Source organism: Triticum dicoccoides, chromosome 2B (genome assembly GCF_002162155.2).
Source record: "Triticum dicoccoides isolate Atlit2015 ecotype Zavitan chromosome 2B, WEW_v2.0, whole genome shotgun sequence".
In the NCBI taxonomy this organism is placed as follows: domain Eukaryota; kingdom Viridiplantae; phylum Streptophyta; class Magnoliopsida; order Poales; family Poaceae; genus Triticum; species Triticum dicoccoides.
This window is the reverse complement of record NC_041383.1, coordinates 52,162,278-52,174,470: the sequence shown is the minus strand read 5'-3', so window position 1 is coordinate 52,174,470 and position 12,193 is coordinate 52,162,278. Positions and strand designations below refer to the sequence as shown.

The 12,193-nt window shown below is 41.1% G+C and overlaps 1 protein-coding gene across 18 annotated transcripts in view; it reads right to left on the bottom strand.

The window, feature by feature from the left end:
- Nucleotides 1-4,215: 4,215 nt before the first annotated feature.
- The window catches only part of LOC119362092 (probable LRR receptor-like serine/threonine-protein kinase At3g47570), a 9,331-nt gene continuing 1,353 nt past the window's right edge, over nucleotides 4,216-12,193 (bottom strand). For 5 of the 18 annotated variants that reach the window (XM_037627269.1, XM_037627265.1, XM_037627275.1 and 2 more), the window contains exons 4-6: nucleotides 10,048-12,087; nucleotides 4,839-9,350; nucleotides 4,216-4,754 (exon numbers count right to left, since the gene is read on the bottom strand). In XM_037627269.1, the coding sequence (XP_037483166.1) occupies nucleotides 4,411-4,754; nucleotides 4,839-7,665 (3,171 nt within the window). In that variant the 5' untranslated portion in view covers nucleotides 7,666-9,350; nucleotides 10,048-12,087 and the 3' untranslated portion in view covers nucleotides 4,216-4,410. The remainder of the gene's footprint in view (nucleotides 4,755-4,838; nucleotides 9,351-10,047; nucleotides 12,088-12,193) is intronic. The other 13 variants (XM_037627263.1, XM_037627270.1, XM_037627260.1 and 10 more) reach the window with 13 other exon arrangements.

Below are 12,193 nucleotides of genomic sequence, written 5' to 3'. Positions count from 1 at the left end.
GCGACGTGACATTTTAAAAAATAAGCCTGACGGGCCACACCTATCAGATGGGGTGAGAAACAAAAATCAGAACTTATGTGCCCGTGGGGATTTGGTCCCACCCCACCTCACACTATTCATGTCCACATTATGGAGCGTTATGTTATCATACCGCATACCGACGTACTCCCTTCATTCTGAATTCTAAGATGTTCTATTTTTTTCTAAATCGGTTATATATAGACACATTTTAGTGTGTTTGTTCGTTCATTTCAGTCCATATATAATTTATATTAAAATATTCAAATGTCTTATAATCCGGAGCAGGTTGTACTAGTCACTTGGCTGCTGAGCGATTGAGCCAGTTAGCTACTTGCAGGTTTGAAGAAGACCTGGCGGTCAGGCAACCACTGGTTTCCGGTGATGAAGCGCTCGACGGTGTACTTGGCAGCATCACGCGCATGGATGACGCGGTGACAGCCACTCCACTTGACGCAACGCTTCACCTTGGAGGTAGCCAGGGGCCATAGCTGCTGTATTCCATGTATTACAGGTGAACGTCACGACGGCCAACTTCACCTGATCATCCTTGTTTAAGGGCGCCCAGCCCTTCCAGTCCACCCAGCCCGTACCCTCCATGAGCTCGCCGAGGTAACTCTGCATAAACATGACGTGGGTGTGGTTCATCCACGGGCGATCAAGCTACGTCTCAATATTGTTGAGGTCCTCGTTGTTGACATGCCCTCACGCTGCCAATGTCACAGTCTGGTCAGTTGCAACCCTATCGGTCACCACATTGTAGTTCGCAAGCATCAGCTTGAGAACTAAAATGTGACAACCCTGGAGAACAGCTTGGTGTTGCCCCAAATGATGTCGGTGGTGTCGTGTACCTCATAGTCTTGTCAAACTGCGTCTTGCTCTTCACCAGTAGCGCGTCCTGAAAGCCAACAAACTTATACCGGTAGAAAAAAAATGAACTTTTAGGCCATGCTTTAGAATTTTAGGGGGAGGGGGGCATAGGTCCCTTAGTAGCGAAATAATCTGGTTAATCTATACTCCCTCAGTAAATAAATATAAGACATTTTAAATTACTATTAAAACATCTTAAAGTGCGGCCTACTTTCACCCGTTGTAATCAACTGGGACAACTCACTTTTTGTGCCTAGTTACTTCTTTTATTCTTCTTGTTGGCATCTTCTCGGTCTGGTTTTATTTTATTTTTGTTTTGTTTCGCCTTTTATTCTTCGTATTTTTTCTATTTTATTTTTCTTTTTATTAAATTCGTGAAGTTTTTTTTCTTCCTTTTTTTGAATTTGTGAAGTTTTTTTTAAATCTGTGAACTTACTTTCAAATGAATACATGTTCTGAACTTCGCAAACTTCTATCAATAAATGTTCATAAACTGTTTTGAAATGTTTGCACAATTTAAAAAAAATCATAAGATTTTGAAAAAGTTCAACCTGTGTTTAATAATGTTCATCGGGTATTAAAAGAAGTCAGCTTTTCCCAAATGGTCAACATGTATTCAGATAAATATTCATCATGTATTTGAAAAAAATATTTAACATGTGTCTAGAAAATGTCCAGCCTATATAGAGAAAATGATTAACTTGAATTTAGAAAAGTTGACATGTATTTGAAAATTTGAAAAAGAAAAAGAAAAGAGAAAACTGAAAAAAAGTAATTCATTATAAACTGATAAAAACATAAATAAAAAATAAACTTGCAAAACCTTCCCAATACTGGGCGGAAGGTTCCTACACCGGTCTGTGCCGGTCCAGGGAAGCTTCGGGAAAAAAAACACGTGCACAGCTCCTAATGGACTAGCCCACTCGAGCGAACTCTATAGGCGAGCGCTAGTACCGTCTCAGGGTAACTAGACATAGCATTTACTTAATTTTTTTAAAAAAATCACGGTGTATTAAAAAAAGTGTAGTGCAAATTTGTTAACTTAATTTTAAAAATATTTCATATCATCTAACCAAAAAAATCGTATATTTACAAAAATGTTCACATGTTTAAATATTTTGTGAAATTTTATAAAATGTTCATGAAAATATAAAACAATGTTCGAATTATTTGTAGAAAAGTTCATAGCATTTAAAAAATTGATCGTGATATTTGAAAAAGACTCGCATGTTTAAAAGTTGTACATGTTTTTTTAGAAAAATGTTTATGAAATGTAAGAGGCGACTGCATCACTCCCGTCGGGCACTTGTGGGGGCGCCCCAAGCATTCATGGATTTAAAAAAAGTTCATCAATTTTCATAAAACAAATTCTTGAATTTGAAAAAAATTGCGGGCTTTAAAGGAAAGTTTGTAAAAGCTGAAAAGAGTTCATGTACTTGAAAAAATGTTGACGGATTTGGAAAAAAGTTCACGGATTTGAAAACAAAGTGCAGGAATTTGAAAAGTACACAGATTTAAGGAAAAATTCATGAATTTAAAAAAAAAGATAAAAATATAAAGAAAGAGAAAAATAAAAATTAGAAGAAAATTGGACAAACAAAAACCGAAAAAACCCAAGTAGACTTGTGTTGGTTAGGGTTACAATTAAAGAAGAAAAAAAGAAGGTGACCAGACACAACAAGAAAATAGTGGGGTTGGTTACCACGGTTGTACTAAGGGTATAGGTGCCGTGTTTGAATCTCGTTGGGCACTTATTTTTTGAAGGTCTTACAGAAGAGGGACAAAAATGTAAAATGGGTTGGTCCAGGGGCGTTACATGCATAGGCCGCGTATCGAGCTCGGTACGGACTGCATGCTATTAAAAAAGACCAACCTAGCCGGACTGCATGCTATTAAAAAAGACCAACCTAGCCTTTATTATGACGGGGTATGAAGAGATCTCCACCGTTGATGTGTTTAGCACCGGGAGGGGTGTACCGAAGCAGAAGTGATCACTTTATGGATTCAGTTGTTACCTATCTTTTTGGCAAAGTAGCATTTCTTGTGTAAAGAAATCACCGTGTCCTTCTTTTTGCCGTGCAAATCTGAAATGGTTGGCATTCAAGCTTCTATTCACTATATGGATCTTTTTGGCCAATTCATGCTTATTGGAACTGCCCACAGTAAGTAATCAACCAATACACCATTTTCCAACTATAATTACATCATATCATTATAAATATTTTATCCTAATCATGTTTGCATATATGTTGTGTAGCTTTGTAAATAAACGTAACTGCAGGTTTGGATACTCAATGCAAGAGTCTTTAACTCATGGATGAATTACAGGAAATTTATGGAAGTGTATATTGAGAGGGCGCTTCCACAAGAAGCCGGAGTAAACAACAGGTTGAAACAGAACAACATGTTATGCACTCGTACAAGATCCCCCCCCCCCCTCCCACGCGGTGCGGCTTGCGTTAATTAAAACTTTGGTAGGAAAAATGTCATTTCATATGGTTTTTGAAAAATAGCGAGTATAAGTGCACACACTCACACTTCGCCTACCGAAGAACAATGTCATGGAGACTCAAGATTGACTTAAATGAATGCCTTGGCAGTGCAATGATGGATCATACAGTATTAATTTATGTTACTATCTTTTTTTTTCAACAGTCTTTGTTGTCATCTCCACCTAAAAAAAAGAAGTTTTATTTATCTTGCCCATACTTGTCTACCTATTCAGTAATTTCATCCCTTTCAAGTAACACCATCATGGGCCTCTTTAGTGTTCCTCTCCTGACGTAAAAAACTTATTCAGGAATTTCATTCCTTTCAACATTTAACAATAATGGGCCATGGACAACTCAAGCATATGCAACCTCATTCATGCAAGGAGATAACAGTTTGAGAGCAAAAGAGGATTGTTCATTATGTCATATGAATATCTTTCTTTACTTTATAATTGGCTACTGAAGGGGAGCCTTGGCGCAGTGGTAAAGCTGCTGCCTTGTGACCATGAGGTCACGGGTTCAAATCCTGGAAACAGCCTCTTGCAGAAATGTAGGGAAAGGCTGCGTACAATAAACCCAAAGTGGTCGGACCCTTCTCCAGACCCTGCACAAGCGGGAGCTACATGCACTGGGGCTGCCCTTTACTTTATAATTGGCTAGTGATGCAGGATGCAATACCTTAAGACATATCATTCGAATATTACCCATCAGGCTGTAAATTAAACATATCACTTCATCGGAAAACACCTTTACATACACCCTTTGCAAATAAATTAGTGCAAGAATTTGACAATACATACACGTCAATATCAAAATTAAAAATAATCAACAAATCTGGAACAAAGAATGGTTGATATTTCCAATATCCTACTATGACTAACTGCAAATCACATCTCTGTCTCCACAGTTTGTTTCAGATTGCCAAATAGATTGGGTACAATATGCACTGTACCAGTAAAAAAACACATTCTTAATACAATGAATCAGTATGCTCTAACATAATTGATATATTCATTAATCATCATGACAGTTAAAGAAAAGAGGCTCTAATGTCAGAAAGTTTTGCACAAACGTCTTTCATTCCGGGCCTATCCTTTGGAGATTCCACGGTACATGACAGCCCAAGGGCAACCAAGGGGACAATATATCTCTGAATCCATCCTTCTGCGCACCCTTGATGCTCCTCATGCGCCATATGAGGATCAAGAATCTCTGCAACTCTGTCGGGTAACATAGATTCACAGAACTTACAAAGGCTAAGTCCATCGACAAACATATCATCAGTAGGTCGTTTTCCAGTAAGCAATTCCAGTAGAAGCACTCCAAAACTATACACATCGCCGTCTACAGAGATCTCGCAACCCATTCCATACTCTGTGAAGATGTAATGTGTTTAGATAATACACACACATATGATACAAACTATAATTAAGTGGAAACAGAAAAGGTAAAACTCACCAGGTGCCAGGTATCCAATTGTCCCTCCAACATCATCCAGGCTTTTAGGAATTAGCAGACCTGGTGATAGAAACTTCGCTGAGCCAAAGTCACTGAGCCGCGCAGTCATGTCATCATCCAAAAGGACATTGTTTGGCTTCAAATCACAATGGATCAGAGGAGGTGTCAGTTCGTTGTGGGCATAATCAAGAGCAGAAGCCACATCTGCTGCTATGCATATCCTCTGGCCAAAGCTTAGCCCTTTATCTGTGATTCCATTGTGTTGGTCAGAATGCAACCATTTCTCTAGGCTGCCATTAACCATGAACTCGAAGATTAGTGCTTTGAACTCATGGTTTTGTGAATCCAATGTTGAGCATAGGGTCACAGGTCGCATTATATTTCTATGGCGGGTGCTTCGTAGCACTTCACACTCAATGAGGTAACTATCATATCCACCAGGTTCACTCAAGTTGAATACTTTGATGGCAACTAGGCTCCTGTCGGACTTGAACCTACCAACATAAACTGAACCAGTACAGGTTGTGCTGATAGTATGGACCGAAGAAAACCAGTTGGTAGCTTTAAGAATGTCCTGGTATGACACTCTCTTCAGCTTCTTATCATCATGGCACGGGGCTGTATGCACTTCTCTTCTATTAGGAAACACCTTGGACACAAGATCCCATCGTGAAAACGAAAACAACCCTTTCTTCCAAAGAGTGAGCAGAAACCATAACAACACCATGGAACCAATACTAAGTGTTGGTAGTACAATTAGCAGCGAGGTCGTCAGCAATGACAGATGGTGTTTTGATTTAGTCACTGAAGCTGAGATGCGAGGACAAACTGGTAATGCTGGCCTAAAGGAATTTCTTATTTTTATCAACTTGGAGGAATTTAAACAGAGTCCCTTGTTGCCACCCAGAACTACTGCAGCATATTTCTTAAAGATCCCACTAGTAGGAACAGACCCTTCCAAGTTATTGTAAGACAGATCAAGTTGCTTCAGCATATCAAATCGCTCAAAGAATTCAGGCACGGCACCAGATAAGTCATTATGAGAAAGATTAATATGTTGGGTTGATACTAGTAGATGCCATCTTTCTGGAATCTGTCCATGAAACTTGTTTCCTTCCATGTGAAGGGATACTGGACCACCACTGCTATGTGTACCAACTACCAATGGTAGTTCCCCTGTGAGACTGTTGTGTGAGAAGTCCAGACCCAAGGAGAGTGGAGGACTAGCAAACAATTCGGATGGTACTGAGCCATCAAGGCTATTTCGAGACAAGTTTAGTTCAAGAAGCCCCGGGCACTGACCTAAACTACCAGGTATGTTTCCACTCAAGTTGTTATCATCAAGATAAAGCTTGCCCAGTTGAGTAATGTCACCAATTGAGGGGGGGATCTGACCTGATAATTTGTTCTTTGACAGATTTAGGACATATAGGTTTCGTAGCTTGCCAATGGTAGAAGGTATGCTTCCAGAAAGAAAATTGCTTTCCATCCCAAGCAAAGTGAGATTAACAAGATTGCTAATCTCAACAGGTATGGAGCCCGAAATTTGGTTTGACCCAAGCGATAAATGTTCTAGTCTCCTGGAAAGATTAATAATTGATATAGGTAGGCTGCCATTTAGAACATTCCCTTCCAAGGACAACTTTGTCAGCTGGGTGCAATTTGCTAGAGATGTAAGAAATGACCAGTTATGTGCTTCTAGAAAGTTCATTCCTAAATCCAACCGACCCAAGTTTGCCAAAGAACCAAGAGATGGCACAGAGCCATGTAACGAGTTGTTTGAAAGATCAAGTGTTTGGAGATTTAACATGTTGGATAGTGAAGCAGGGATCAGGCCCTCCAACCTGTTGCTTCCCATGATAAGGAACTGGAGGTTTGGTAGTGAGAAACCAATGTGAGATGGCATCTGTCCAACAAGGGCATTGCTGCACACATTAAAGAATTCAAGTGATGTCATGTTGTAAAAAGACAACGGGACGCTCCCTGATAAGCTGTTGAAACTTAGATCAAGCTCAAGCAGTTTTGTAATGTGACTCAAAGTCTCTGGAATTAATCCCGATAACCTATTTCGGCCGAGCAATATAGAAGTGAGGGAAGAAACATTTCCTATTGAAGGAGGTATGCTCCCAGAGAGGAAGTTGTCTGTCAGACGAAGAAATTTGAGTGTTGTGACCTTATGGAAATGTGGGATGGGACCAGTGAAAAAATTCATCTGGAGATCAACGACGGTAAGCTTGGATGAATTACCAAACAAAGTAGAAGGGATCTCTCCTGAGAGGCTATTACGTGACAGTATAAGTTTGCTGAGTGAGGAGCTACTGGCTAATGAGAGAGGGATTTTGCCAGTAAGTGTGTTGTTTGCAAGGTCGACATAGCTAAGAAAACTGCTAGCGCCTAGTGAATCAGGGATGTTACCTTCCAGATTGCTGCCTGCAAGAATCAGTGTATGAAGGTTTGGAAGCTTACCCAACTCTTCGGGGATGGTTCCTGACAGATGATTATCAGCAAGGTTCATCCGAGAAAGAAATGTCAGGTTGCCCACGCATCCAGATAACTGCCCACCGAGACGAGCAGCGGTGAGGTTAAGAGAGACCACCCGGGGTGGAAACTTGGTGCCGCAGGCGACCCCTTTCCAGCTGCAAAAGTCAAGCGAGCCATTGCCCCATGAGTGTAGGATGCCAAGGGGATCAGAGTTGATGCCTGACTTGAAGCAAAGGAGGGCATGGCGATCGATCTCAGACATGTTTGCTTGTGCTGCAGCTAGTATTGAGGTGTTGAAACAGAGAAGGCTGAGCAAAATACAGAGCATACGCAAGACTGAAGGCATGATGTCGATGTGAAAGAACAACAGGGAGTGCTAAGGTTTGAGGTTGGATGATCTTGGGTGAAGATGACCTTTGAAGGATTTGTGTACCAGACATGGACGCCAAGGCATGCTTGACTGGACACGGCAGGTCAATGTGAACGTGTGTGTAAGGGAAACAAAGACCTCTGAATGAGAACGCGTGTGGACTGCTGCAGACTGCGACCGGTGGAACTGTGGTAGGTGCAGAGGACTGCAAACAGCACAAGGGAGCGGTGAGATCCCTTCAAACGAACGTCATGTTCGTCCACCCAAATCCAAACGGCTCGCTCGTGCATCCCTTCTTCCTCTTCAGAAAAGAATGATGCTGCATTGCAATTTTTCAGTCAGCGTTGTGCTATCATGCTCGATGATTGAAAATGCTTGGTTGACTGAATGGGAAACATGGCAGCACAGGGATTTCGGACGGACAGCCAAATCTCAGCCATTTCACTTCAGCGTGGCGGATTGGGAATCTGCTGGAGGACTGGACTTACCGGATGCTGGGAGATGACGGCGAAGCTCCCCATAGGGAGCCGCCGCCGCAGCAGCGAGGGCTAGCCCCGCTAATTGAACTGCAGAGCGAATCCGACGAGCTGCGGCTGCGGGCCCGAAAAGAAGGAACCCCGGGGGAGGCGCGGCGACGGTGGGTAGGTGGCGGCCGGTGGTGGCGTCGTCAGCGCGGTGCGGCGACCCGCCCGGACTCGGGAGGCGGCGACCGCTCGTTGATTCGGCGAGGGGACTGGTGGAGGCGTTGGACGCCGGGAAGGAAGGCAGCGGACGACGGCGGTGAGTCCGCTGTCGGATGCGGAGGGGAGCACGAGCGTCAAGATCAGACGGCTGAGGTCACACCGTAAGGCCAACTCCAAACGCCCGTCCGATTTGGATTCTAAGCCGACTGAAAAACCCAAAATCAAATCTGCATCCGCTTGTTGAAATTGGCCTCATCTCCTCTCACCCCAACTAAATCTAAGAGCATCTCCGGTTCGACAAGTGTGGCGAACAGTAAAATCAAATAAATTTGCAAAAAAGAAAATTGATTTTTTTTTGGCATCTAAAGATGCTCTAGCGTGTGATGTGGTTGGCAACATTCGTGGTGTTTGGACATTCTAGGATGTCGTGACAAAAAAAAAATTGACCGTGAAAAAAACTTAGAAAATGAGCACTATTTAGACCTGATTTGGTTTTTTTTGCAGGTCCTTAAATGTCCAAACATCATAAATTTTTGCACAACTGGGCATCTTTAATGTCAAAAAATACACGTTTTTATCTTTTAAATATTTTTAAATTTAGTTTCAACGGGTAGATGAGCATGAGCTCAGACGTCAATTACCGCGACTCCTATTTCCTCCCCATATGTTCGGATGGACGAAAATAGCTTGGATAAGGGAGAAAGAAAAATGCCATCCAACTAGAGCTATTGAACCAATTGTACACTTGACAGGCTAGAGGTTGAAGCTCGGCCAACATTTGAAGTTTACAACGACGGAGCTGAAGCTCCTCCTGTTCACCGGCTGAAGCTCTGCTAGCAGCAGATGTTTATAGTGACGCAAGAGATGTTGTCTTTGCTCCTCTTGTTCACCGGCTGCTCCTCGGATGCTTTGCAGCTGCCTGTCCACCCCTCTGGTGTCATTGATCTCATCAACAACCTCTCCTTAGTTGGTCATCACCTGAATTTGTGTCATACTATTTTTGTTACTGTCATTTGCATAATGTCAACTTATAAAAAGGGCAACCTGGTGCATGTAGCTCCCGCTTGCGCAGGGTCCAGGGAAGGGTCCGACCACTTTGGGTCTATAGTACGCAGCCTTTCCCTACATTTCTGTAAGAGGCTGTTTCCAGGACTTGAACCCATGACCTCATGGTCACAAGGCAGCAGCTTTACCACTGCGCCAAGGCTCCCCTTCATAATGTCAACTTATAGCTGATGCAAATAATGAATGTTTTCTATTAACACCCAACCTAAAACAGAGCTAACTGTAATAAATTAGAGAAGACAAATCAATAGTTTCAGTGATGTTACCAAGAGTTATAAAATGTTATTGACAGCATACATCATAGCTTTACTGCATTGATATTCATAATTATTTTAGTGATGAACTAAGCTTTATTTGCCTATTATATATTTTTGTCTTTCGCCAAACTTTAAATGATATAACCTTGGCAAGAGGTATCCCCAAACCTGCACAACCTCGGGTTGTAGTTCTGCCTGATCTATCTCCTCCAACACCCATAACAGACCCAAAACCAGTAAATAATTCTCAGGATTTTACTATTTTTTCATAAGAACAGGAGGTAACAAAATCAACACTCTTACTTCTAAAATAATGGCAGACAAGTGTTTGAGAAAACTATGAAAAAACTTACTCAAACATGCTATCCTGAGACAATTTCTCTGCGCTGCTGCCTGGTTGTCAACCGCCCTGGGACAGTTACTCTGAGCAGCCACGTTGTCTGCACATCTTAATCCCTTCCACAAACCATTACCTAGTCAAATTACTACATTAATTAATGGCAAGCTTGTTTCCCTTCCTTTTTAGCCAGAAATGGTACGTGAATTGTCAGCATGGGTACAACACTGAATCAATATATAGAAACCAAAGGTTACACGAACGAACATCAAATATATTGATAAGATAAAAGATATTACAACCTATCCACAAACTGGTAACCGTGTCTAATCTAATGAATTCTGCTGCAGCTATGTGCATGCTTGCCACTGATCAAAACCACAAATTCGGAAGCATGAACTGGCCTGATGCAAGCAGAGTAGAACGCATATATTCAGAACAAAAACTACCACGTAGGTTCACTATGAATAAAATTTGCATGTACACATTCTCTGCAAAATAATGGAAAACGTAAAGGTGAGCGACATGCATCACTACATAAGAACCAGAGCTAGAATTAACATGATTTCATCCATTATGTCTAAAACATTACATGTCAATGACTCGACACAAAACCTTCAAATAGCATAATGAAAGGAGTGGAATGACATGATCAGAAGTTTGGTTCAGTCAAGTTCATGACGAAATTCACTCTTCCTTCAAAAATTTATGCAAGGGGAATCTTGTAACAGAGTTTGAGAACAAGAGCCATCTCATTACAACAAACTAGAACTGCAACAAAAATAGTTTATGTTTTTGTTATTATAAATTGCTCACCTCTCTAGAAAACTCTGAGGGGGGATGTCAACAGCTAGGCATTTCACGCCATCGACTTCCATGTCATTAGAGTATAAATTAGTAGACGGATCAAACCAAGATTTGCATACCCAGTAATTCGTCAAAAGCTCTCCACCAAAGCAAAAACTACCAATTTATGAAAAGCACTACCAAGCATCCGTGTGGTATTGTGCTATGGTGTACTGACCAGAGATGGTTCTGATTATTTATAATTAACAGGAAATAGACAGAAGATCACAAGCAACTTAAATTTATGCAACCATGGTCAATATCCAAAATGAATATACGCAACAGAAAGGCGGGAGGGGGTGGCCACCGGAAGAAAGGCCATTCTATTGATGTACTTTCCTTAAAAATTTCAATGAAAATTCCAACATCGTATGTTACATATATCAGAAATGTTAACCAAAGGGCACCTTTCTTCAGCAGAAGTTCTAACTGATCAATGATCAATAGTCGTGGAAACCTCCTCTCCCAGTACATACAATTATTTTGAGAAACCCACAGATACAAATTCCTCCCTCCGTTTCTAAATATAGGTCTTTTTAGAGATTTCAATACACACTACATACGGATGTATATAGACTTACTTTAGAGTGTAGATTCATCCATTTTGCTCCGTATATAGTCCATATTGAAATCTCTAAATGGACTTATATTTAGGAACGGAGGGAGTAGAACATAATAGATAAACGACTAACATTGTAAAATGTTGAAACACATAACCGATTTCTACAGAACCTTGACATGATTCATAGAGTGTAAACTATACACCCTAGAGCCGACACCAACTAACATTAGTAACCTTATCAATGGCAACATCAGTTCAGAAGCAGTACTGTTCTGTGTTGTGCAGTTATGTGATTTGTTTTTCTATATAACTAAATAACATACATGATGACAATCCTATCTATGGCATGAGACTTGTTTTAGAGATCATGCCAGTGTACAGAAAGATACCAACACCCTATATAATCTATAAAATGGATGATCATGCATAAAGCAGATAAGCAAATCATTCCAGAACACCTCGTCTTTTTGAAAGAAGCAAACTGCAACCCATCCAGATATAGCCAACTTGAGATGTATATACGAATCAAACCTGTATGGGAAAACATAGTCCAAGCAGATTCCATTTTAATGTCTATCCAAAGTAAGGTGTCTCTCTTCAGCACACCATTTTGTTTTAAATCGTGAAAAGGCCAGTCGGCTGAGTTACCTGCAAGCACACACACATAATTTGCTGCATCATCACATACCTCTAGCATCCAGTCAGAATAAAATGATGTGTTCATCAGAGAGAGAGAGAGGGAGAGAGGGAGAGA